The 27,706-nt window shown below is 44.2% G+C and overlaps 1 protein-coding gene across 19 annotated transcripts in view; it reads right to left on the bottom strand.

Moving 5' to 3' along the window:
* The window catches only part of UBR5 (ubiquitin protein ligase E3 component n-recognin 5), a 2,132,574-nt gene extending 2,113,851 nt beyond the window's left edge, over positions 1–18,723 (bottom strand). For 5 of the 19 annotated variants that reach the window (XM_078686921.1, XM_078686923.1, XM_078686922.1 and 2 more), the window contains exon 1: positions 18,393–18,659. In XM_078686921.1, coding sequence (XP_078543047.1) covers positions 18,393–18,454 — 62 coding nt within the window. In that variant the 5' untranslated portion in view covers positions 18,455–18,659. Of the gene's footprint in view, positions 1–18,392 lie in introns of all 19 variants that reach the window. The other 14 variants (XM_078686916.1, XM_078686920.1, XM_078686919.1 and 11 more) reach the window with 7 other exon arrangements.
* Between the last annotated feature and the right edge of the window lie 8,983 nt (positions 18,724–27,706).

The following is a 27,706-nucleotide window of genomic DNA, read 5'->3' as shown; positions in this document are numbered from 1 at the left end:
ATCCACCATATGCACCCCAATGCAAGGTCTAACGCTAGGAGTAGAAGAATACATGTCATCCAATCAGAACACTACAAGCCCGAAATGTTGCTGGGTGGTAAAAATACACCATTGGGGAGGAAAGACACATGGCTAGATAGGTGCAAAATTGACTGAGGAAGCTTGTCAAGAAGATAACAAATAACCACCTGAAGGGGACTGTTCAAGGCCCTATTGTAAAAGTCTCCCTAGTGCCAGTGAGTCACAGAAAATTAACTTATGGGAATATTTGTAAATGATACTAAGTAAGTTCAACAAAAAATGTTGGACGTAGTTGAGACATCTGGGGCTGTTGGCTTTCATGCAGACCCACACACCTTCGGATGAGGCCAGTGACAATACGCAGATTAGGTAAAGCAATTTGCATACTTTTCTCAGAATGGTGGAGATCCATTTTCCTCACAGTAGGTCCCAAGATAAAGAGTTGGTACGGTAAAGACCAGCGGACCATGGTTGTTATAGGGGACCACTGTGGCAAAGAAGAAACATTGCTTGGGTCAATCACTGGCCTTCTCATATGGAGAACATACATCTCTTCTGAAACATCATGCAAGTGGGAGGTTGGATGGCAAGTATAGGACTATAAATATGCAAACATGGTGGGCTCTTTATTCAAAGTCAGTGATAGAGGCCCCCTGGGCGCAGAGGTTTTTCATGTCGGACAATCCATTACATCCACAGGCACAGCAAGCAACACTTCGAAAAGAAAACCTGGGATATCATGAATTTAGAGAAGTCCAAATTGATGGCTAAGTGGAATACTGACTGCCTAAAGTTCAGCAGACTCATTAGTGAACTGAACTCCCATGGTGCAAAAGTATAGGCAATGAAGAAATTAAGGCTTTTGCCACAATCAACCACCTCACAGGACAGTGGGTAAAACAATAGATCTGTTAGTCTCATCAACAGAGCTGAATTTCCCAGATATGCTCCAAAATAGGGCTCTTCAAAATCTAAAGATCGTCCACCTACAGGGTTTAACTCACTCTGGTTGAATAGCTACCCACAAAAGAAGCAAAGATTAAGATCTTGTATTGGCTAGACTAAATGGGGACCCAAAACAAGGGGAAAACGTTATATGATGCCTCTGGGCGTGATCCTACAATAAGACATTAGACTGGGCTAGAGCATCCAATGTGGTAATATTTATGCAGGCAGCATGTGGTACAAAGCGGTAAAGCTGTCACACATCAAGAGCCATGAGGGTCAGGACAGACTCTTAACAATAAGATATGACATCCTCCCTTGGATGAACAAATTCTCTATGGTAAAGCACATTGATGATCTGGGAGTCACGAGGTCCAAGATCCTTGCACATCTACCTAAAGACCAGGTATTTTTCCTGGAATGGAGCATTTTAATTTTGCCAAAATACCACCCCCTAATGTTGCAAATGTATTCAATTCTAATTTAGCCGCACATTCATAGAGGAGGACATTGGGACTATCACAGATGGTTAGGATAAATAGCATGAAAATTAATATGCCCAACCTTCTATACATCACAAGGACATTACCATCAGAAACTCAGTTAATAACAGTTAAAACTATCCGGAAAAAGCAATGGAACTTAATTTAGGATGATGAAACTATAAATGGCTGAAACTATACTCTATTGAACTTCCTATTAAAGAGCCCTAGGTACTCCTGGCCAAAATAGATATAGCATAGTTACAAAGCTGCCTCAAGCTATTACTTGTTTTTCACTGTTAAATACTACACCATGGTGTCTGATTGAGCACAAGGCGTGCAAGGTTCCCTTAACCCATTTGCTGAGGTACCCTCCCCCCCACCCCCGTGCAAAGACCACCACAAAAACTAACACTGAAGTCCTGAAATAAAGTGGCATGCACTAAACATGCAACAAAGTAACCATAACACCATCTATAGGCCCCCGCGATTTTACCCGGGGTATAACTGATCAAGGATACTTCCACCAGCCCCCTGTCCCCTATATCGTTTGTATTAGAATTGGAGCCATTGGCCCCGAGGTTACAAAAGGAGGCTTCCCCATGTGGTATACCGATTGATACCTACACACATTTGGTATCTGCAAACGCGGACAACTTAATTATATATGTTACGGATCTCCTGGGTGGATTAGATCCAATTCAGCGCATTTCTGCTGATTTTGAAAGGATTTCTGGATTAGCAATTAATGAATCTAAATCTAACGATTTCTTCTTTCACGATCAGCCCCATCCAGACACCGTTCACTTTGGGAGGTTAACACTACCGATGGCTGCACATCCCTTCAAATATTTGGGCATTAATATATATCGCTGCCATGTGGACATTTTGGAAGGGAACCTAAGCAAACTATCAGAGGTATATGATCTCAGGTGGCTTTCTGGACTACGATGCCTCTCTTGGCCATAGGCCGCATAGCAATATCCAAGATGGTAGTGCATTCGCGCCTTCTATTTTATTTTCCAAATCTGCCACTGCCCCAGTCTATAATCAGTACTTTTGATACTATTCTGCTAGATCTTGTATGGGAAACGGGGCACCGCAGAATAAGCCATAAGAAATTACAAATAGACAAGCAAGGGGGGCCTGGGGGCACCGTATTTTAAAGCCTATTATTCCTGCCAGTTGCAATGGCTATCCTATTGGACGGCAGGACATAACTTGCAGGAGACAGGTTATATTAAAACACCTTGAATAGGGTCTTTTACATATTCTACTGCTGTTACATAGCAATATTCCCCCGGCCCTACCACCATTGCTAAAAACCGCATTCGAGTGCTTTTTGGGGTACTGATTTGGATTGAACAAACTGAGTGATATTGTTATATATATGCAAAACTCACATGATAGATACTCACTGTGTAATGGATGAATAAGAGTTGTGAAAAATTGAAAACCCAATAAAGTTTGTTTCATAAAAAAATATTTAAAAAAAGAAGAAGAGGATACATCCGCCACGTTAAGTTCATTGATTGAGGGGGCATCCTAAAAAATAGTAAGCAATGTGCGATAGAATTTCACTTAAGGCTAAATGGTACTTTTAGAATCACACTACACAACTACTGCACTCGGCCAAATAGCAATTAGTCAAAGAAGGTGGCAGCAGAGATTTAACAAAAATGGAGGACTTGTTTGCTGAAGGAAGATACTTGAAAGCTATATCATGCTTACACTCCGCATTAGAATGCAACCACCCCAAACAGTCGCTATAATATGTGATAAAATAATCGGAAGAAATAGATGAAATGACTGAAGGCTCAGGGTATTATCAAAGAGCGACAAAATCACCCATAGGCATCCAATATAGGGCGAATGTGCTTACGGTGATGCTACATTAGTATTCGATCCCAGTTCGTTTAAAGGCAATGAGTGGGCATTCTGACTTATGCTGGAGAGGTTGTAATAAGCTGGGCTCTTACTGACAGATGCAAGTTGTAAGTAGTGTTAGCACCTAATTTTATTAGGTGGATTTTATACATGTGGAACTTGTTTTCTCCAGTGTCCAGCACACGTTTTAAGATGGCTCCCTGTTCACTTGCACTGGCAGTAATAGGACTGACCAGCACAGGGGCATGTCATATCATGCAGGTATACCCTCACATGTAATATTCAGCACCTTATCTTAGGGCTGTTAGGCCTACTGTAGGGATGACTTACACGTAGGACATGCAATGTAGGGAACATGGCACACAAGGATGTGTGACATGTTGTGTTTTCACTTTTGTCTGCACCAAGACACGCAGCCTTCAATGGCAGTCTCGTGTGTGCTTGGTGAGGGCTCCCTTAGGGTGGCACAAATCATGCTGCAGCCCTTAGGGGTCCTCTTTAGTAGCTCAGGCCCTAGGTACCACTTAATAGGAACTTACAGAGGGAGCTAAAGGTTTTGTCAATTGGGGGAACAATTGTATATAGTTTTAGGAAAGAGCTCTGGCACCGGTGACCTGGTTGACAAGAACCCAGTGCACTTTCAGTCAAAATCATGAGTTACCAGGCAAAACGTTGGGGATGACCATTTCAAACAAGCATTTACAATGCAATGGTCTCGGCATTATTAAAGGTAGAGCTATTGGCATTGCTCAGGACATTTCTTTTTTTTTTAAATCAAATAAATGGCATTGTCATTTATATTGCCAATAGCTTAATCACTTGCATATGCGAGACCTATTGCATTAGCACCCACACACAGAGTAAGTAGTAGAGTGAGTAGTTGATAGTAAGGAGAGAGTTATTAGTAAAGAGAGTATTAGAGAGCGAGTAGTAAAAAGGGAAAGAGTGAGTATTAAATAGTGAGAGAGTTAGTAGTAAAGAGTCCTAGAGCTACACACATTTACATACACAGCCACACCTTTACATATACAAAGTATATTTTTAGTTTCAGTAGTAAAGAGTGAGTAGTATAGAGTGACTAATTATGAGTGAGTAATGTTTAGTAGAGAGTGTAGCAGAGTGTGTAGTACAGTATTACAGTAAGTACTATACATTAGATGCTATTTAGTAGAGTGAGTAGTAGCGAGTAGTTGATATTGAGTATTACAGTGAGTAGAGAGTGTTATGGAGTTGTATAGTAAGTTTCGAGTGAGTATCGATACTACGAGCATCGATACTACGAGCATCGATACTACGCGAGAGCATCGATACTATGCGTATTGATACTATGCGTATTGATACTATGAGTATTGATACTATGAGTATTGATACTATGAGTTTTGATACTATGAGTAGATACTATGAGTATTGATACTATGAGTATTGAGCGAGAGAGAGAGGGCGCGCGAGAGAGAGAGAGGGCGCGCGAGAGAGAGAGAGGGCGCGCGAGAGAGAGAGAGGGCGCGCGAGAGAGAGAGAGGGCGCGCGAGAGAGAGAGAGGGCGCGCGAGAGAGAGAGAGGGCGCGCGAGAGAGAGAGAGGGCGCGCGAGAGAGAGAGAGGGCGCGCGAGAGAGAGAGAGGGCGCGCGAGAGAGAGAGAGGGCGCGCGAGAGAGAGAGAGGGCGCGAGAGAGAGAGAGGGAGAGAGAGGGGGCGAGAGGGCGCGCGAGAGAGAGAGAGGGCGCGAGAGAGAGAGGGGGAGAGAGAGGGGGCGAGAGAGAGGGGGCGAGAGAGAGAGAGGGGGCGAGAGAGAGAGAGGGGGCGAGAGAGAGAGAGGGGGCGAGAGAGAGAGAGGGGGCGAGAGAGAGAGAGGGGGCGAGAGAGAGGGGGCGAGAGAGAGAGGGGGCGAGAGAGAGAGAGGGGGCGAGAGAGAGAGGGGGCGAGAGAGAGAGAGGGGGCGAGAGAGAGAGGGGGCGAGAGAGAGAGAGGGGGCGAGAGAGAGAGAGGGGGCGAGAGAGAGAGGGGGCGAGAGAGAGAGAGGGGGCGAGAGAGGGGCGAGAGAGAGGGCGAGAGAGAGAGAGGGGCGAGAGAGAGGGGGCGAGAGAGAGAGGGCGAGAGAGAGGGCGAGAGAGAGGGCGAGAGAGAGGGCGAGAGAGAGGGCGAGAGAGAGGGCGAGAGAGAGGGCGAGAGAGAGGGCGAGAGAGAGGGCGAGAGAGAGGGCGAGAGAGAGGCGAGAGAGAGGGCGAGAGAGAGGGCGAGAGAGAGGGCGAGAGAGAGGGCGAGAGAGAGGGCGAGAGAGAGGGCGAGAGAGAGGGCGAGAGAGAGGGCGAGAGAGAGGGCGAGAGAGAGGGCGAGAGAGAGGGCGAGAGAGAGGGCGAGAGAGAGGGCGAGAGAGAGGGCGAGAGAGAGGGCGAGAGAGAGGGCGAGAGAGAGGGCGAGAGAGAGGGCGAGAGAGAGGGCGAGAGAGAGGGCGAGAGAGAGGGCGAGAAGAGAGAGGGCGAGAGAGAGAGAGAGAGAGAGAGGGCGAGAGAGAGCGAGAGAGAGGGCAGAGAGAGAGAGAGAGAGAGGGCAGAGAGAGAGAGAGAGAGGGCGAGAGAGAGAGAGAGAGGGCGAGAGAGAGGGCAAGAGAGAGAGGGCGAGAGAGAGAGAGGGCGAGAGAGAGAGGGCGAGAGAGAGAGAGGGCGAGAGAGAGAGAGAGGGCGAGAGAGAGAGAGAGGGCGGAGAGAGAGAGAGGGCGAGAGAGAGAGAGAGGGCGAGAGAGAGAGAGAGGGCGAGAGAGAGAGAGAGGGCGAGAGAGAGAGAGAGGGCGAGAGAGAGAGAGAGGGCGAGAGAGAGAGAGAGGGCGAAGAGAGAGAGGGCGAGAGAGAGAGAGAGGGCGAGAGAGAGAGAGAGGGCGAGAGAGAGAGAGAGGGCGAGAGAAGAGAGAGAGGGCGAGAGAGAGAGAGGGCGAGAGAGAGAGGGCGAGAGAGAGAGAGGGCGAGAGAGAGAGGGCGAGAGAGAGAGGGCGAGAGAGAGAGGGCGAGAGAGAGAGGGCGAGAGAGAGAGGGCGAGAGAGAGAGGGCGAGAGAGAGAGGGCGAGAGAGAGAGGGCGAGAGAGAGAGGGCGAGAGAGAGAGGGCGAGAGAGAGAGGGCGAGAGAGAGAGGGAGAGGGAGAGGCAGAGAGAGAGGGAAGAGAAAGGGCGAGAGAGAGAAAGGGCGAGAGAGAGAAAGGGCGAGAGAGAGAAAGGGCGAGAGAGAGAGAGGGCGAGAGAGAGAGAGGGCGAGAGAGAGAGAGGGCGAGAGAGAGAGAGAGGGCGAGAGAGAGAGAGGGCGAGAGAGAAAGGGCGAGAGAGAAAGGGCGAGAGAGAAAGGGCGAGAGAGAGAGGGCGAGAGAGAGAGAGGGCGAGAGAGAGAGAGGGCGAGAGAGAGAGAGGGCGAGAGAGAGAGAGGGCGGGCGAGAGAGAGGGCGGGCGAGAGAGAGGGAGAGAGAGAGAGAGGGCGAGAGAGAGAGAGGGCGAGAGAGAGAGAGGGCGAGAGAGAGAGAGGGCGAGAGAGACATAGGAGTGATCTTACCAGAGTCAATCCAGCCTTATGTATGACAGGTCTGCCTACAAATCTTTTTACTTACCAGCCTGTGGATATCTCAAAACATTTCATTGTGAGACCTTTTTTTTCAGTGCACAAATAGAGGTTCATTAAACTCATTACATTTGCAGCATGAGCCTGCCTTAAGGCTGTCTGCACATATGAACAGTTATAAAGTACCATGATTCAGAGTGCCAACCTCGGTGGCCTTTTGAGAAATACCTCAGGCCCTGACAATTATAACACTTAACCACGGGCATTGAAAACACCCAAAAAAGAGAAGAAACAAGAATCTGGTGCACTTCTTAAGAGCTACGAGCCATGTACTAAGACTTTCACTCGGAAAAATATATACAGACTTGTCCTTGACAAACATGGGAAATTGGAATCTGTAGTCTCCAACACAGAGGGCAAGACTGCAGCTTCCAGTAGTGTACATGTTTTAAATATTACCCTTTTACAGTATTGTTAACGTGAATTCAGGGTGTACAGCAGTTCAGCACAAGAATGCTTACATCACTCACTATTCCTGGAAACTCGTTAAAACCCACCAAAGTGCTGAGTGATATATACGAGTATCTCCATATGCCAATCCAGAAATAAAACTGAAAAACACCACATAGAAGAACTGGATACTGCCACCTATAAACGAGAGCATGGCATGAGGGGGCTAACTATTTTCCAGCTCTACTGGCCTTGCAGAGGACTCAGCTGGAAAATAGAGGAATGTTCGGTGGTGTGAAATTGAAAATATGGGAGGAGGGGAGGAGCCAAGCTGGCAATCAAGATGGCCGCTTAGGCTCCCGGCTCCGTAGACCTCCTTATCCTGCCACAAGATCCTGTTACTTATCTTGCGCCTATGCAACACCCTCGTACAGATGAATCGTAAAGACGCCTGATCGAGTGATCCCGAGCGATCCACCAGCTTCTAGGATGGAGAAACGTCGCCTTGAAGTTTGCGGCCTACATCAGCATTTGAGCCGGGGCCTCGAGTATGGGAGCAGCGGGCCACTAGTTGAACAACATCGGCCATAAATGTCCAGGAGGGACTAGTCAACTGACATGGAGGTGGAGTTTTGCCCAATTACAGCGGCAAACATCCGAATTGATTAGTGGCGCAAGTGGAGCGATAAAATAGCACAGCGGAAGATATTTGGATCGCAGTCCGGAGTATGAATGATTTGGGACTCGGCCCGTTGGATACGGGCGCAATCCTGAATATTACCCTGAAATCTCCAACAAATCGATGGGTTAACATCTGGACTGTGACTTTACAGCAAAGCAGGGTCTATATCCACGCCGCGATCGAGAAGCACGAAATGGCGCCCGAGTTTGAACTAATCACAAATCGGACTCGCTCATCCAAAGTGACGAGAAAGATCAAACACATCACTTGGGTCGACATATCCTGTCCAAGGATGGTAAGAATGTAGAGGATAGGGGAGAAAAATTACCGCTGGCCGGGGCTAGACCGACGATTGGAGCCGTCATGGCGGCAATCGGAAACTTACACTCTTCCCTGGGCCAGAGAGCCCGAACCTTGGAAAATAAATTGGTCGCTATAACTTCTGAACTGGGGCTAATGAGAACGACTATTACCCCATCGATCGACAAACCGAGAGCCAAGATGCCCACAGCAGCCAAACCAACCAACGACTACACTCCTACAACTTTCCGACCACTGAAGGTCCTGGATGAAGCCTGGCACTCAATAGCAGCTCTGGTGGTGGAAAATCTGTGTGGCGCTAGTCAACTGACTGATCGGACTGAGACTCAAGGGTGGTTTGACTGTATGGCCCTTTCCTCCTTCCCGGACTTTAAGCAACTGGTCTGGAAACATTGCCGGGGGTTCTTGTCGGTATGGACGGAACTCAGAGACAGTGTGGTCGAATATGCCCAGTTGTTCCCGGCTTGTTTCCGTGTGCAGCTAGACGACTATCTTTGGCCCTTCTATTTTCTTGAGATGGCGGCAGTACGGCTAGGAAATATCCGTGCCCCTGATCGAGCGGGCCAAGGCTGAGAACAACTGACCATTTGGAGACATTTATTGGCTTGGTGGATGTGTGGGACTCACAAAACATTGGTAAAACATTGGGAAAGCCTCTGTCCTCCATGCAACTATGGTTCAGACTACTGTCATGATTCAGCCCTACCTAACCCTCGACATTAGTATCTTTGACCGATTTCTACTAACAAGAATTAGATTAAATCTCTTTCATCGGTTAGTAGCCTTTCCAACGAGGAATACTTGGGAGCCAACTCTAGGACTTTGTCCTTGCGACGACAAATCAGTACAGACTACCATACACGCTGTACTGTTCTGCAAGTTTTATCATGCCCATCGCAAATTTTGGCTGCTATCTCTGTTAAAGTTGTGGGGCTTTAGACAGTGCCGTCCTGCTATGTTGCGTCTCCAGCTTTTAGAGTCCGAACGTACCTGCTATCATGTCAATTTCCTGAAATGTATTTTTAGGCATAGGAAAAACCTGTGAGGAATACGTCTAAAACACAGAACAACGATGTCAATGAAATGTGCAGAGACTCACTTTTAATCATTTCTTATAGGAATCCAGTTTTATTGTGTAATTGACTTTTTATTCTGTAACAATATGGATAATGCTGCTTTTATGGATTTCTATTATGAAATACCGAATAAAGAAATGTATATATAAAAAAAATAATAAAAAAAACATTGGTAACGGGGGTGAACTTGGCGAAAGACTATTCCCCGCTTCTCAGTCTGTTTGAGTAATATCTAGTTATTCTGTAAATAAAGGGGAGGCTCAAATGTGGCGGGGGGGAGCGGCCGGGAGCCTGAATGAAGGTCCTCCTCCGACTACTACTTTTAGTTAATTAGTTTAGATGGGGCGACAGGCACACTGCTAGTTGGGGTCGAGTGTAAGCTATATGCAGGGGTGCAGGGTGGGGGGTGGGGAGTTGCGCTGTTTATTTTTCTTTTTTGTTTCTGTTCCTTTTCTTGGTCTTTCCAAGTACGAATATCCGCCATTTATCCTGTTTATACTGTAGTATCAGGTGGCAGTACAAGCTCCACGATTCTGACTCATTTATGGTAGATGTCGATGTCCATATTTTATCCTGTATATGATTTCAATATAGAGGGGGCTACACAAGCTTAGATATCCTGATTCAGTAGGTGGGGGGGACCGGAGTACTGCACGCTGAGGGTATATCGTAAATGTCATTTGTTTTTGTATTTTTTGGCTAACTATAGGCTTTGGGTCTCAGTGTCCTGCTTGATGTCCCGCTAATATCCTGATTTTACAATTGTTCGATTTAACGTCTATCATTGACTGTATTGCACTTGATACGCCTTTCTGTTCTTTGTTTTTCTATAAATAATGAAAAGATTTATAAAAAAAAATGTTTTAAAAAAAAATATGGGAGAAGAATCTAAGGCTTGAAACAGAGTCCATTGCTGTAGACAGTGGAGCTGACAAGCCCTCCTACCCTGGAAGTCTTGGGTATTGATCAGGCTCCTGCCCCACTAATGGCACAGATCTAATTCCAGAGGCACTCACCCAAGCCGCCCGAAGCTCCCTTCACTCCCCCGCTCCGTGTGGCCAAAATCAATGCTGCGGTGCCCCCTGAAAATGGGCCCTAATCACATCTGGGGATGTAACTTTCATTCATTTACATTCAGTATGTACACAAACACAGGCGTGCTCGCAGGGAGAGGGGCCCGCGCGGACGAAGGGGACAGGGAGAGGCCTGGGACACGGGCGGAGACGCCTAGAAAGGCACAGGGAGGTAACGAGACACACCAACAGGAAGAGACAGGCAGGGAGAGGCACAGAACACAGAGAGAAATGAAGATGAAGAGACCTTAAACATAGACAGATGGGACAGAGGCGCAAACACAGACACAGGGATCGAAGGAGACACGAGCAGACAGGGTCAGGAAGAGGCAAAGAAAACACGGAGTTGAGGAAATAAACATAGTAGCCAACACAGACAGGGGGACAGAATTGAACACACACTAACAGGAAAAGACACACGCAGGCACGAGCAGGAAAAGACAAAGATCACAGGGGGATTAAGAGACATTAAACATAGGCTGATAGGGGCAGGGACGCCAACACAGACGCAGAGACAGAATGAGACACACCAGGAGGAAGAGACACAGGGAGAATAGATACGGAGATGAAGGGGTATTAAACATAAAAAGGCAGATAACATTAAGCAGATAGGGACAGAGACATGCAAAATCAGGAACACTGTGACAGACAGAACGTGGAACAAAGGGAAAAAGCGAAGGAAATACATCGAATACCGGCAGACAGGGGCGGAGACACGAACATAGGCAGGGACAGAGGCGTAAAGAAAGGTTTTATACAAACGAGAAATGGCAAAGGGTCGGTGCACTGTGTTCTGGTCCCTACATTGTGCAGTTCAAAATTACCTGACGCAGTTACTGCCACGAATTTCAAGGCTGGAGAAGAACTGAGCAAGCACTCGCCATGACGTTGTGTTTTCGCAGTAAGCCCCGTCCTTTTCAGACTGGGGGGCGTATTTTTTTAAAGAAACGAGAAAAAAAACACGTCCCTCAATCCGAAAAGGACGGGGCTTACAGTGAAAACACAACGCGAAGGAAATACATCGAATACCGGCAGACACCAGGAGAAAGAGACACGCGCAGACAGGGTCAGGAAGAGGGAAAGAACAAGCAACGAGGGGGGGACAGGACAGTAAGCACTCACCTGAGGACGACTTCTTCCCGCGGCGGTCGGGCTTAAATGGCTTCAGCAAAGCGCCAACATTTTCCGATTCGGGGGCGTGGTTTTCGTTCTCTCCTCTTCCCATTGGCTGAAAGGTAAAATTCCAGCCAATGGGAAGAGGAGAGACCGAAAACAATAAAGAAGAGAAAAAACACGCCCCCGAATCTGGAAAAGACGGGGCTTGAACCGAGTGACGCCCCTCTCCTCCAATGGCTGGCCTCCGTTTAGGAAGCCAGCCAATGGATAAGAGGGGCGGGTTGAAGCCCCCTACTAAGAGACATTAGTACTCGGCTGCGCGAGTACTGCTAGTCCGAGACCTAAAAAGGGGCATTTTCCTACAGTTCTATAGAGTTTACCAGCAAAGGTTTTTGGGGGGGGGGGGAGAAGAGAGTTTACAGGCTCATTGCCACTATTCTTTACAATTTATGTGGGCCAACTGACTACTGCTGGAACACTAATTTCAGTCCGTACCTGGGTTGTACTCAGGCCTCTACCTCCACCTTTTAAAAACTAAGTACGGGAGCAATTTGTCAACAAGAACACCAAATGCAGTTCACCAGATTACTGTTACGGATCGAAAGCTATCGGTTTAACAAGCTTACCCAAGAAAACAGAAAGGCTGCAAAACATACGTACAAAATGTTGCAGCACTGTTCTCCCTAACGTGGATCAGATGAAACCCAAAATAAGTGTTTATTTGCTACAGGTGCAAGCGAGAATCAAAATCAAACAGTCAATCATAATGTGATTTGGCACAGGGGTCAAAGATGAATGCCCAACTTGCATTACAATACACTAACTATGAACCTCTGAGTTAAGGGTCTAAATATATGAAATATCTCACCAGCCATGATGGTCCAAGCTAAAAAATCTACCTGAAACTACTGAAGATCTATTTTTTCAGACAATTATATGGCTACGGCCCAAGACTCACAGAAACAGCATTGAGCCATGCCCAAGAGCTACTCTGCAGCATGGATCAAAGTAAGCTGTTGATGTAATATCCCAAACCACTACACATCACATATCTTGAAGAACACCGAGACAAGACTGGCAGTCGGAGCTGCATTGATCACAGCCAGGACAGTCTAAATCATTGCTTCCCAATTTTTTTTATAACCACAAACTTTTGCAACCCACCTAGCTTTAATGGATCTGAGGCAGACTATTTTTAAATGCAACTAAAGGACTGTGTGGTAGCTCACTGTCAATTACAGGCAGAAATTTTTCCAGTGAATTGGCCACTAACTTTGCTCACACAGTTTTGCCGAAAACTATATTGCACACAAATTGAGAAAATGGAAGGTACACCAGGTAAAGAGTCCAAACGGTACTAAGAAAGTCTTTTAAGTTTCTTTTATTCTTTATAGTAAATAATGCAGTCAGACATCAGCCAACGCGTTTTGTTCTTTACAATAGAACTTCTTCAGGGTTGAAACAATTGACACAGGACCGCACATAAATATACAGATACATATATAAAAAAACACTAGTACTAAAGAAAAAGACATCTACAGTACATGTATAAATACAAATCACAACGAACACATGACAAATAATATATATGTGAAAATATGTGCACACAACTCATAATTAAATCCAATCCTTATAACACAACACTAATAAACCAAGTACCGTGAAATTCCGAATTTCAACCTAATTTAAAACAAGTATAAGTAACCAATATAGAAAATACCACACCGTGTGCCAACCCTCAATAACTCAAAATTCAACATACAAACATTATACAAGTTCATTTTTTTTTTTTTTAAATGTGATCTTTTTTTTTAGTTTTGTTAAAAAAGAATAATAGATATTAAGAGAGAAAGTAGAAAGAGAGAGCAGACCTAGTAGAACACAACTGAGAAAAGTAGGTAAAAAATAAATAAAATAAAAAAAGGAAGGGGGTAGAAAAATAAGTAGGTAGAAAAAAAAAAATAGAACAAAGGGGGGAGGAGGAGGAAATCATGAAGACAAAAAGGTGTCAGGCCTCTTTTGGAGCCATATTCAAAGAGAAAGGGGTATATATATTAGGTAGAGACAACAAAATGTAAAGGGAAGACCTGAGAAACTAGCAGACAAATGAGAATTCAAATTCTCATCAGTAGCGGTAATTAGAAGCGGTCACGTTGAGGTCACTTCAGGGAGATATATCAGCAGAGTTACTACTGGAAGTCTCTTAATAAGAGTTCCAGTACATTAATAGCAGTCACAACGGTCTGAAAGTAAGAGCACCAGAGGTCATGTTGTAGAAAATACGCATGTGAGAGCAATGATGGTTCAAAATCTCCCAGAAGGAGGTACAAAGAACAAAGTAAGAGGGCCTAGAAGATTGACAAAGGAAAGAAAGGCAAGGATTCTCACCTGTATAAGTAGTGTGAAAGAGTCATTCCAATGTGTATCTTTTTTAAAGGTATATCACAGGGAATCCCATCTGGAGACCCCACAGTAAGAGTTCCAGAACATCGATTCCAGACCCAAATGTCTAAAATTAGAACATCGGGGGTCGCATTGTGAGATCGATATATATTGTATCAATATTGAGCCTCACCCACAGTTCAAGTGTATCTCAAAGGAAATGTAAACAATATATAAATATATATAACCCCAGTAATAAATGTGAGGGGAAATCAAGATGCCGGCGCGCTAATCTATGCATTCCATGAGTCGAGTTCAAAGTCATAAGCCAGGGTCCAATGTAAGTTATTCTTGTCACCAAGACAATAAAATTGTCTGGATGTGCGATCGATGTATGCACATTACCCAAAATATCCACCTTGTCCTAAAAATCGAAAATGGTCTGAAGGGTAACCCATGGATAAAATAACGTTGAGTAAACACGGCAGGCCCGTTGAAGTCGCATAAATCAACTTATCTAAAGGGTCTAGGAAATGTAGATGGCAAATGCGCCTTGCAGGGTGTAACTGGACGCCACCCAACGTTCAAAATGTAAAACCTCGCGGCAGAGTGGCGCCCAAGCGGAAATGCGTCACGACTGTGAGCAAATGTCGGAACCATGTTCCGTTACGGGCGCTATATTAGAGTGGTCGATTACCTAACCCCAAAGGTGCGCCCACTGTGCAAATGTAAAAATGGATGATAATAGCGAAAGAAATCAGTATAGGAAAAATAAAATTAAATATAGATGAAAAGTAAATAAATCACAAATATTTTAACTCTGGGTACCTGACATGTTTAAATGTGGTCCAAAAACCCCGAACGGTATGGAAACATAACGTGCTCTATTACCAGATATTTGGGCCCCAGTGAGTACGCAGGTCTGTGGGTGCCATCTTGAAAAGGCAAATCACCCAATATAGTGCGCAACAGTAACATATATATCCATGGTTCCAACCAAGAGCAACCGTAACAGTACAACTGTCTATGGTAATTCTCCATCATAATGGCACGTACCCAAAACAAGTAACCAAAATAAGAAGTAAATAGGAAAATTAGCTACCCACTATAATTGCAAGAGTTAAAAGTTAGCAAATCCAGAATAGAAGAACCATATAGGCCAACCCAGAGAAAACGAATGTCAGCAAAAATGTGTCAGTAACAAAGTCATTATGGTAAGGGCCTAAAATTACATGTAGGCCTCCCGCCAGCGTAATAAGTAAGCGTAACATGAATAAAGTGCTCCAAATGTAGGGATTCGAGAAGCAATACTATAGGGTGATCTAATATCCCCATCATAGACAACCAAGATGGAAATAGGAGTGAAGTACGCTACCCAGCGCTATAATCACTCACTCAGTCATATCGAGGTTGTATATAATATTATGGGGTGGTCCACTGTCCCCCCACAAACGGCCAAGATGAATGTGGGTGAAGGATATGCTCCCCTAAGTTGTAAAAGCATATCCTTGAGACTGTGAGATAGAATGAAAAACCAAGTCGGAAAAGCCACACTTAAAATTACGTATAGTAAAAACTGATCAAAAAAATAAAGACAAGGAAGAAAAAATGGAAAAATGAAAACAAACATGGTGCATAAATGCAACGATTTGAACAAAGAATGGTGGAATCAACACCAGCAGTAACATCCAATCGAATTTCATGAATGTGTCCCTACTCCCATTCGGTCTACTCATCAAAGGAGTGCTGGGACCTAATGACATAATAGGAAATAATGCATTTCCCCGTCTGTGTTATGACCAAGGGTGGTTGTCCACAATCGACAAACACACTTGGATTCCGCTTGTCTGTGTAGTAGCTCCCTATTGCCCCCTCTCTTGCTCAACGGGACGTGATCAATGCCGTGGAACCAAAATGTGGCATCTCCATTGTGTTCCTGGTTATAATGTTCTGTAATTGGATATCTGGTATCTCTGTTTAGTAGTGCTCTACGATGTTCCTGGATGCGGATTTTCAGACAGCGTGTAATGCTTCCAACATATATCGTGCCACATACACTACATAGGTGGTATTACAGTTAATAAACTGCTTAATAGAGTACGTTCTTGGGCTGCTATAAGAAAAATTCTTGGTTCTGTTCTTCCCCATGGGGCAGATGTTACAAATTCCACAGGTAAAGAAACCTTTAGGTTTTCATGATAACCAGGTCCCACTAGTTAGTGGTGTTGTCGCATAGCTTGGACATAGGTGCTGAACCATGGGTCAGCCGCAGTTTTGAAGTTTGTAATATTGCATACAAATGATAATGTAAATCTGGTTTCAGTGTATATTTATCATTTGTGCATTACAAAGGTAAGTGTCTAGATCATATTAAAATATTGGTTTCAATCATACTTTAGAATTACTAGAAACATTTACTTCATTTTTGCTTTCCTAACTGCTGAATATGTACACTTCATTTACAGGTATTTACAATTTGATGTGTTATACACAAAAAATGTCAACCTGGTGTTCCTTTCACACTCCCTGTACGCAGCAAAATTGTTGCATAATTCACTTTACTTTTCCCTCCGACACAGATTCCCATGTTAACAAAAAAAATAAGCAAAAATTTGTCAGAAGACACCATTTGACACCTGTCTTTGAAATGCAGACAAATGTGACAAGATAAATATAGAATTTAAAGTCATCTAATTATTGCTTGGATTTTCGAAACCCATCAGAAATTGGTTTGCAATCCACGGGGTCTAGATTGTACTAAGTAACAAACAAAAATTCACCACCAACTGTGTTCTTATAACTGCAGTGGAAATAGGCACAATGTAACCCAAATGTATTGATCATCAGCCGTTTTCTTTTAATTGTATGGAACGTACTTGGATATGGTTGAAAGGCTGCACACAGGCACAATATAAGTAAAAATATAAATAGATTTTGAAACGCATATATGTACGTGTTTATCGTATTTGGACATGTCCCTACAACAAGATCTCCAACAACAACCCAATTAGTACATTGGGAAAAATTAAGATGAAAACGTACCAACTGGGTAGATTGTGTTAATAGTTGGGCTTAGAATCCTAGAACTGTTACATTTAAGGGTGTTTTTTAAAGAACTGCACTTTTCAGTTTTAGAAACGGCATCACGCTCGTTGTGGCGCTACTGAGTAGGCGGTACTTAAAATAAACTAGTGTAAGTACTCGGTTTCATTAAAAATTGTAAACATGAAAACCCATAGAAAGTTCCATCATGCCAGTCATCCAATCTCTGGATAGACTGCCAATAATGCGTCAGGTTCCCGTGGCTGCCTAAATAAATCAAAAGGCAATGCAAGACTAATATTGCAAGCTTGCTTGGAAATAGGGATCTATAAATAATAAGTATCCATTGCTGGTGTAAAGGCAAACAGGATTATTTTCTGTTCAACATTCAATTTAGGAAGCATTAAGGCAGTACATACAAAGGACCCTGAGAAAATATCAAAGCAAAATAAAAGTGCACATATTGAATAGCAATGAAGTAGAAAAACAATTAATAATATACTTTCTATTAATAGGAAGAAGCATATTAGGCGTGTTTAAAAGCGATAAAAAGAACGACTTGTCATCCTAAAGTGAATAAATGAATACACAAAGTAAATGACAACTTTCAAATTTCGCGCATTATAAACTTCGAACAGAAGTTAACTCCAATATATTACGGTGCAGTGCCAAGCTTGCAGACAGCTTTGTTTAAGAGGGGGGGGGGGGTACTTACTACTGGCCATGTAATACAATGGGCCTGCGGATAACACGTGTGCGGGGCGCGCATTTCGCACATGTCACGGGCCGTCCCCACGGTAATTGCCTGCAGGATCTAAGTCACTCAGGCGCTCTATCTATACGGGGCCCGGGACAGGCTGAGCGGGATCCGTGTAAGGAAGACCATTGAAGGAACGGGAAGGGCGCTCTGAGCAACCACAGTTACCCCACTAGAAGCAGCCCGCGGTGATGTTAGGATTTGGTCGGCATCAGACAAAATTGGTCACTAGTTATAAAATTAAAAATGCAAAGAACCAAGCCCAGAAAAGCAACCACGTACAAAAACAGATAATATAATCTCTCATTAAAGCCAGAGCTCAGAATACAATGTCACAACTCAATCAGCCCATCAAGAGACATGCTCTGGAAACCGGCATCGCAGTTGCAACTGCGAAGGGGGCTGACACAGCAGGCGCCGTCAGCCGGTGCGGCTCACCGTACATGCTGGGCGAGTGATGCCACCATGCAAAAGGGCAGCCCGGGCGAGGCCCCCACTGCCAGGGAAGGCGCAAGGAATACCCCTCCTTGCCGCCTCCCTGCCTGCGCTGTCGAAGTGTCTGCCAGTACTTGACACATACGCCAGTGCGGCTGCCAGATCGCAGCTCCCCTAATGCCTCTCACCTATCATTCAGCTGGTCTTCGGTCCCCGGTAACGGGTGCACCACGAAATGAATGGACGTCATCTCTCAGTGCACCACTGCCGGCGATAGACCCCCTCCCGAGAACACGAAGGCCACGAGTTGACGGTTGAGACGGACTTCCGGTGCTTTAACAGTGTGGTGACTGGTGCTCTCAAACCGAATCCGCCATCTTCCCTCCTCGGTATCCGACTCTGCTGCTGATGTTTCCCTATCTCTCGCTGCTCCGGTAGCCTCGGCCTTGCTAGATGCAAACAAGGCGCTGATTGGCTGAGCGTGGCGGAATGGGAGACGCGTTACGTCACGCCGGGATTGGCCAGCAGGAGGGAGACGTCGTGATGAAAGTACAACGTTGTGAAGTTTACTTCTCTACTCGTGCGTCGCTCTTCTGCTGCGATAGGCTTGCCATTGGAGACATCCGAAGGGCTTAGCAGGGAACAGTTTTCAGATTTTTTTTATTTAAAATGGTTGCAGGTAGTAAATACTGTCTTTAGCTGATTTTCCCTTTTGTTTATATTACTGACTTTCACATAAACATAGTTGCTACGTTGGTAAAACGCAGGTCAGGTACGAACATCCTTCCTCTGGTCAGTTTCTTCAAGCATAAATACAGGGCCTCTCTAGCCTTACTCATTATATGTGAGGCTCACACATTGGAGGGTGAGTTGAGCTTTTATTTATTTATTTATGCATTTTTACATAGCGGACTTTACCCAAAGGTGTCAGAGCGCCTCACAATAGGACCAGTTACGTTACATGAGGAGAATGTTACAAATGTACATGTTACAGAAGCAAATGAAATACAAGAAGCGGTATGAACCAGCAATAGATGACAGTCCCTCAAAAACGCACTGGGATTTGTACAGGCATAGAATACACAATTTACAATAGTGAAAGAACTTCCTTGAGGGACTTGAAAGGGCTTGTATTAGTGCTGGAAGTGTCTTTGGAAGAGAAGAGATTTGAGGTCAGTTTTGAAGGGCCGGGTAGAGGTGGTGGTGCGGAGCTGTGGCGGAAGCGAGTTCCAGATTCTCACCGCATTGCCTGAGAAGGATTGAGCCATCGATCTTTCCCTTTTGAAAGTGGGAGGCTCAAGCAGTAATTTTTCAGCATTACGAGACGGTCTAGAGCAGTGGTCTTCAAACTTTTTGATGCTGAGACCCCCCATCAAAAGTTCTTAGGCGTAAGGACCCCCTCTCGACAAAAACATATAGAACCTGGTAGTCCTTATCATTGACAACCATAAGTGTTCTCCAGAGAAACGGTTAATCTGTGGTTGCACCTCGTTAGTATCAGTTTAACACCCAAATATAGAAATAAGCAACAAAAAGATGACCAGTACAGCTTTACAGAGGGTCTTTTACAGAATGGCTACACCTGTTGCTGCCTGTTAGTAACTTTTAAACCTTTTGAGTAAATACATTTTTTTGTTGGTAAAATCAGCAGGTTATACGGCAGATGATGGATTATGTTGCAAATGCAGCAAAGCTATAAATATGCTAAAATCGCTGCTGCCGCACAATCACATAATTCCAGAGGCCCTTGGTATTATAGCTGTAATGCATGGGGTGCAACTTTATTGCATGGCATTAAAGGAAAATCATGCTATATTTCATGGGATGCTGACAGCTTGGCATTTACACCTGCATGTAACTGGAGGTAGCTGAACATCATAATTAAAACATACGTATGTTTTTTAAGTCTTTCACCGTCAGGTAGCTACATATAAAATAACGGGCAGCTTCAAAGAATAATAAATACATTTTAAAAAGTTGTTAGTGGTAAATTCACTATAATAAATTATGAAACCTCTGTTAGTTAATGCACTATAAAAGTCTGTGTGAAACCAGAGAACCATAGAATTAACTTGTGGTCGGTGCAGTGGAGAAATGTGACTTGTGTATTTTTAGTGCTATGAGGTCACAGCCTGTAAAAAGAAAGCACTGTGGCTATGTAAGTCATTATTTTACCTGCATTACACAAAGTATAAGATAGGACGCTACAAAATGCGCAAAATGTTTTATGATAGAATGGTGCTTCCAAAATATACAGGCTGCTTCCAAAATATAGGGGCTTATTCATAATCCATTTGCGCTGCCGGTGTGCCATTTTTTATGATGCTCTGGTTGAGCAGAGAGCAGACCCATATCTACACGGCCATGCAAAGCCACTTTGCATGGCTTTTAATGGCCTCCTAGATATGGTGGACGGCAACGCAGCACAAGTAGGTGCATTGCTTTACACTGCATAAGGGGGGGGCGCATGTTTTTTGACACATTCCCAGATTTACAAGGATCTGTAAACCTGAGGATGCGTCAAAACTGTACGCTGCCCCAGGGGATGTGTAACGAGGAAAAATATCTTTATTTCTCCTCAATTGTTTTCTCTTTCACCATAGAAAGAGAAGAAGGCCTCCTTGGGCTGTTTTGTGCAGGAAGGCGTGCCTTCTTGCACAAAAACAATCCTGTCAACAATGCAGACACCCTTGCACCATGGTGCAAGGGTACCTGCGTTGGCGCTAGGCACCAAATTGTGTGCTGGCAGAAAGGACAGGATGGCACCTTATCTTATAAATACAGTCCATTCCTGCCCTTGTGAATTGGCATAGGGCAGCACAGCAAAAATACTTGCGGAGCTGCGCTACACCATTTCATTGTAAACGAGACTCATAGATTTTAGTAAAAATCAGACCCTATGTAATGCAATTTTTTTACATAACTGTCCAACACATTTCTCAGGGATAGTAAGCGCTAAGTAAAAACAATGACAATTAAAAGCAAGCACTTCACAGGTGAGTAAACTCTGTGCACTATTACTCAAAAAGCTTCAAGTTAAATCCTTTCTGGTCAACCGTTCCCAACAGGTGTGGATGCCCCCCTTCTCCTCATCTACCAGTAAAGTGGCCACCGGGGTTCCGCAGGGGTCGACCGGAGCTGCGCTACACCATTTCATTGTAAACGAGACCCATAGATTTTAGTAAAATCCAGACCCTATGTAATGCAATTTTTTTACATAACTGTCCAACACATTTCTCAGGGATAGTAAGCACTAAGTAAAAACAATGACAATTAAAAGCAGCACTTCACAGGTGAGTAAACTCTGTGCACTATTACTCAAAAAGGTCCAAGTTAAATCCTTTCTGGACAACAGTTCCCAACAGGTGTGGATGCCCCCCTTCTCCTCATCTACCAGTAAAGTGGCCACCGGGGTTCCTCAGGGGTCGACCCTGAGCCCCCTTCTTTTTAATATATACCTCACCCCCCTGGTCTATCTGCCAGAGAAGCTGGGTGCCAACATTATGGCTTATGCCGATGACACCCAGCTCCTCTACACCTGGAAGGGCGTTGATCTTCAAACCGATGTGGCCCATCGGTGTCTGTCATCAGTATTTTCTTGGTTGGCACAGGCAAGCCTGAAGTGCAACAAAGATAAATCCGAGGAGTTCCTCTATGGCCAAAACCTCCGGCTTTTAGAGAATCCCTCTGGCCCTCTGGGTTCCCATGCCCCAGTGTGGACTGTGGTGTCGCCAAGAACCTGGGAATCTGGTTCGGTGTCGATCTGGGCTTCCATGAACAGATCAAGCGACTCTCAGGGACTTGTTTTGGCACACTTAAAGCCTTAAGGAGGTTCTTTCCTCTGCTCCCTCGCTCGGCCAGAGAGACGGTGGCCAGGGCGCTCATTTTATCGCGTCTAGACTACGCTAATGCCCTCTACATCGGCATCCCGGGGTACCTTTTGGGAAAGCTGCAGGTTATTCAGAATGCGGCTGTCAGGCTCCTGTTTAACATCCCGAGGAGACTGAGCGTACGTAAGCAACTTAACAACTTGCACTGGCTCCCCGTGGCCCAGCGAGTGCGTTTTAAAGCTCTGACTATGGCGCATAAGGCACTCCATGACCCATGCCCTGCCTACATTAGCTCAAGGTTTGCCTTTTACCTCCCTAACCGTCCTCTTCACTCCGCCCTTCAAAGACGGCTGGTGATTCCCAGATTTCATCGAGCACGGCTTGGGGGGAAGTCCTTTGTGGTAAAGGCTACCACCATGTAGAATGCTTTACCAGATGTCCTGCGGCATACCAAGGAATTCTCCACCTTCAAAAAACTCCTCAAAACTCATCTATTCAAACAATCGATGTAGCTCTGTTGCCTGTTCTGTCACTGTTCCCCCAGCGCCAGGACACTCTTGAGTAGCAGTGCGTGATACAAATCCCCCTAAAACATAACATAACAAGTGATTTGACCAATTAACTGCAACAGCACTCTCCTTAGAAATCAAAGCCAGACAGACAGCTAAATACACCTTTCTGCCAGTGTGCTGCTGGCCTGAAAGAAATGCAAATGTGCACAACAAGTTAATCTGCAAATCCTTTACATTTGCAGATTAACTCGTTGTGCACATTTGCATTTCTTTCAGACCATCAACACACTGGTAGAAAGGCATGTTTAGCTGTCTGTCTGGCTTCCATTTCCCTGCACAGGAGAGTCCCTGAATAACACCCCAGGGAAAACATTTTAACTACTGGTGACTGTCTGCAATGTTTTCTTTTACCAAATGAAGAGCACAACCCCTTTCCCATGCCTCCACGCCCCCCCTGGGGGTCACGCCGCACAGATTGAAGACCTCTGGTCTAGAGCCTCCAGATATTTTCAGTTTATTCGCCAGGTAGCGTGGGGAGGAAGTGTGCCGTTTTGTAGATTGATCTTGCCTCGATGGGAAGCCAACGGAGGGAAGACAAAATGGGTGAGATGTGATCACTTCTTTTGGCCTCAACTATAAAACGAGCCGCTGAATGGAGAACAGATTTAAGAGGGGAAAGGTGGAATTTGGGGAGGCCAGTAAAAAGAGAATTGCAGTAGTCCAATCAAGAGAGAACCAGCACTTAGACCAGGATTTTAAGGTCTTGCTCCGGGAAGAAGCATTGAATCCTCCAAAGAAGGCGCAGTTGGTATCGAGCATTCTTTGCAATGGAGTTTATGTGGGAGAGTAGATTGAGCCTTTTGTTGAGTATGACACCAAGGGATTTTGCGCTGTCGACAAAAATAGGATTATTGTTAAGTAGATTCAGCTGATCCATCCAAGATTGGACAGTAGGAGGAGAGAGAGAGGTTGAGAGGAGGAGGAATTCTGTTTTAGAGGGATTCAAAATGAGTTGATGAGTTAACATCCAGTTTTGAATAGAGTAGGGAGTAGAGTTGAGGATTGGGAGATTGTGTGTGGAGGACACCTTAGGTAGATTTGGGTGTCATCGCAAAGAGATGGTAGAGGATCCCAGATTTACTTAGGAGATTTCCCAATGGTTCCAAATAGAGATTGAACAATGTGGGTGCGAGGATAGAGCTTTGAGGGACACCTTGACCTACCAGCAATGGAGATGAAAGACTGTTCTCGATTTTGACTATTTGTAATCTGCCCGAAAGGAAAGAGGCAAACCATTTAAGCACTGTGCCTTCTAAACCCATTCTTCGTTGAAGAGTGTTAAGGAGCGTGTTGTGATTGACAGTGTCAAAGGCTGCAGAAAGATCAAGAAGAATCAGAAGACAAGACTCCCCTAAATCGAGTATACGCAGCGCATCATCGATCACCTGCAGCAGGGCTGTTTCAGTCCTGCAGCTTTGAATGGAACCAGAATGTAAATTGTCAAGAAGATCACTGTCCTTGATATGATGGGAAAGTTGTTTTGCCTCACATATTTCTGTGATTTTCACAAGAAAAGGGAGGTTGGTGATTGGGAGGAAGTTGTTTAGGTCGTTCGCATCAGCGGTGGGTTTTTTAAGAAGAGAAATAACCTGCCCTGTTTTAAAGGTAACAGGAAGGGAGCCTTGACTGAGGGAGAGGTTAATCAGACTGGTCCAATAAGAAAGAGTATGGATGTAGAAGTCAATGGCAATGTTACTAGGGATGGAGTCAAGAGAATGGTTGGAGGGCTTAGTTTCGAGGATGCATTTGAGGAGGGCATCTTCAGAGATGGCGTCAAAGTTCTGCCAAATGTCTAAGGATTTACACTCCTCTAGAGGGGTAGGATGAATGACCTGATCCACCAAAGATTTAACTTTTTCATCAAAGAATATAGCAAATTCCACTACTTTCTTTGGAAATTCCTCCGGCTTGGAGGTTGGAGGAGAGCAGTTTGGATTTTTGATGAGGTCGAATAGTTTTTTGGGTCTCTTAGTGGCTGAGTCAAGGAGGGTTCTGAAGTGTGATGCTTTTTCAAGGAAGATGTGCTTGTGGTATTTGGATCTTGCTGATCGTAACATAGCAAGATTAGTGGTGGATGGAGCTTGTCTCCATTGTTTCTCCAGGATTCTCAGGTTCTTCCTTTCTTCATAAAGGGATTTGTTGAACCAAGGTGCTGAGGGAATAGTCTTTTTGCTTTGGAGAGGAGCGACACTATCGATTTCGACTGCAAGAACTGAGAGCCATTGGGAGGTGAGATCGTTGACATCCAAGTTCGGGTCTTGCCTTGGAAGTGATAGCAAAGCGGAATCACAGAGAGTATCGAGGTCAATGTTTTTAGTGTTACGGAACCAGGTAGTAGTCCTTTTAGATTGGCCAAGAGTAGTAGAGTGTGATAGGTGAAGAGAGAAGGGGATGAGGAAGTGGTCAGACCAGTCTACATGAATAGGGATAGCAATACTAAGCATGTCTGCTTTAGATATAACAAGGTCCAGAATTGAGCCCTTTGAGTGTGTTGTTTCAGTACAGTGTTGGATAAGATTGTTTGATGAGTGAAAGGTGGCCAGTATGTTAGCAGAGGAATCTTCCAACGAGTCCCAATGTAGATTGAAGTCTCCCAGGAAGATCTGTCTGTCACTTTGCGAGTATTGGTCGCTGATGAAGTCGGTGCGTTCCTTTAAAAAAGAAGGGGGCCGATTCACAGAACTAATCTGAGACAAAATCCTAAACTTGCTACTTTTGGTTTCACAGTAGTAAAGTTAGTATTTTGTCTTAAGTTAGTATTTTGTCTTAAGTTAGTATATTTTGTCTTAAGTTAGTATTCTGTCTTAAGTTAGTATTTTGTCTTAAGTTAGTATTTTGTCTTAAATTAGTATTCTGTCCTAAGTTACTATTTTGTCTTAAGTTAGGATTTTGTCTTAAGTTAGGATTTTGTCTTAAGTTAGGATTTTGTCCTGAGCTAGTATTTTGTCTTAAATTAGTATTCTGTCCTAAATTACTATTTTGTCTTAAGTTAGGATTTTGTCTTAAGTTAGGATTTTGTCTTAAGTTAGGATTTTGTCTTAAGTTAGGATTTTGTCTTAAGTTAGGATTTTGTCCTGAGTTAGTATTTTGTCCTAAGTTAGTATTTTGTCTTAAGTTAGTATTTTGTCTTAAGTTAGGATTTTGTCTTAAGTTAGGATTTTGTCCTAAATTAGTATCTTGTCCTAAGTTAGTATTTTGTCTTAAGTTAGTATTTTGTCCTAATTTAGTATTTTATCTTCAATTGGTACTTTGTCTTAAGTTAGGATTTTGTCTTAAGTTGGTGAGGAAAGTGATAATTTTAGCAATAATGACTATGGGGAAGCACTTAACGTAATGATTGCAAAATATGATATACAACTCCTCAAAGGGGGCATGGACTGTAATGGGTGTTTATACACAATCCACTATTGATCATGTAATGGTATCTGTTTCCGCTGTGGGTTTGTGTGGTAATCTAAATGTAGTTCCTTCCCCATTTAGCGATCACAATTTGTTAAATTTACCCTTTTTCTTTTGGGGCAAAAAAAAACGATGTCTATGATACAGTACATCATATAAACATGGCTGGGACAAATGGGATTGGCATTAAATGGTCAGGTGTTGACCCATGTTTGATAATGAGGAAACTAGTGAATTCTAATTGAATCGAAATCACATACTGTCTACAGGAAGACATTTATTGGTAGAAAAATTCTGTACCATTACACAATCAATTAAGGCAATCCTCACCAAAATCCCTGGACCTTCATGTAGTAAAAAGAAGGGATGGTTAGATGGTGCCTGCACCAAAACCCTTAGGGATTTGAAGTATGCCCTCTCTAAATCAACAAGAGTATGTCTACCATTCAAACCTTACTCCGGGAGTATAAGATAGCTGTCTCTGCCTGGAAAAAGATATTAAAGGAAGAAGAATTGGAAAATTTGACCATAGCGGCTAAACTAAAAATAACAAACTCTTTTGGCACGTAGGTAATGCCCCATTTTTAAAGAATGATAACACTCCGGATTTTTGTTCCTTTGTCTCTGCAAACAAATGGGTAAATCATTTTTCCGGAATTTTTTTTAGTAACATGGAGCAGAGGACGCTACAGGATGGTCTGTCAAGTGATGGAAGAAACCTCCCCATGAATATTTCCCATGAGGAAGTCATCCAGGCAATCCATGCAAGTGCCGGGGGTCGGGCCCCCGGGCCGAATGGTGTCCCAGTAGATGTATTTAAATCAGCACCTACCTTTTGGGGACCCATCCTAACTAGGTTATTCATCATAGCTGCCATAGATAGAATCCCAGAGACACGGGGAGAATCAACCATCATACCGATATTCAAAAAGGGGGATAAAGAGGACCCAAAAAACTATCGACCGATCTCACTCCTTGACACATCTATGAAAGTTATGAGTAGGGTCCTATTGATGAGACTAGAGGAATGGGCAACCGAACACTCAATTTTAACACCGGTGCAGTATGCGTTCAGAAAGTAAATAGGGACCATCGAGCAATGTACAACTTTAGCGCTGCTTATCGGCAAATATACTAGGGCATAGGCAGGTTCTCTATACCTGTGCTTTGCCGATTTAAGCAGCGCTTTTGACTTGGACCATAATTTGTTTTGGACAACACTAATTTCAATGGGAGCACCTAGGGCGATTGTAGGGTTTCTGTCCTGGCTATATGAGAAATTATTTAGTCAGGTCCGTTTTGGCCCCCAAGGAAAAGGAACACCCAAATTTAAAGTGGGGCGTCGGATAAGACAAGGCTGTGTTCTTGCACCAATTTTATTTTCTCTTTTCATTAATGGAATAGATAAACACTTACAGACCATACAGGCAGACGCCCATATGGTGGCTAGTCGCCTGATACCTGTTCTTTTTATATGCGGATGCTGTATTGCTAGCAAGAACTGGGATAGGCCTACAGAGACTGATGGACGCAGTCTCTACCTTTATGGTACAGAAGAAAATGGTTATAAATAAGTCCAACACATACACCATGATCTGTTGGCCCAAACCTAAACTACCCAAAACGTTCTTCATTGAAAAAAGCACTATCCAAACAGTCACATCCTTTTGCTATCTAGGTATTCTCCTTAAGGATAATGGC

Source organism: Lissotriton helveticus, chromosome 4_1, assembly GCF_964261635.1.
Source record: "Lissotriton helveticus chromosome 4_1, aLisHel1.1, whole genome shotgun sequence".
NCBI classification, from domain to species: Eukaryota; Metazoa; Chordata; class Amphibia; order Caudata; family Salamandridae; genus Lissotriton; species Lissotriton helveticus.
The sequence above is the reverse complement of the archived record's forward strand: the minus strand, read 5'-3'. Positions and strand labels throughout refer to the sequence as shown.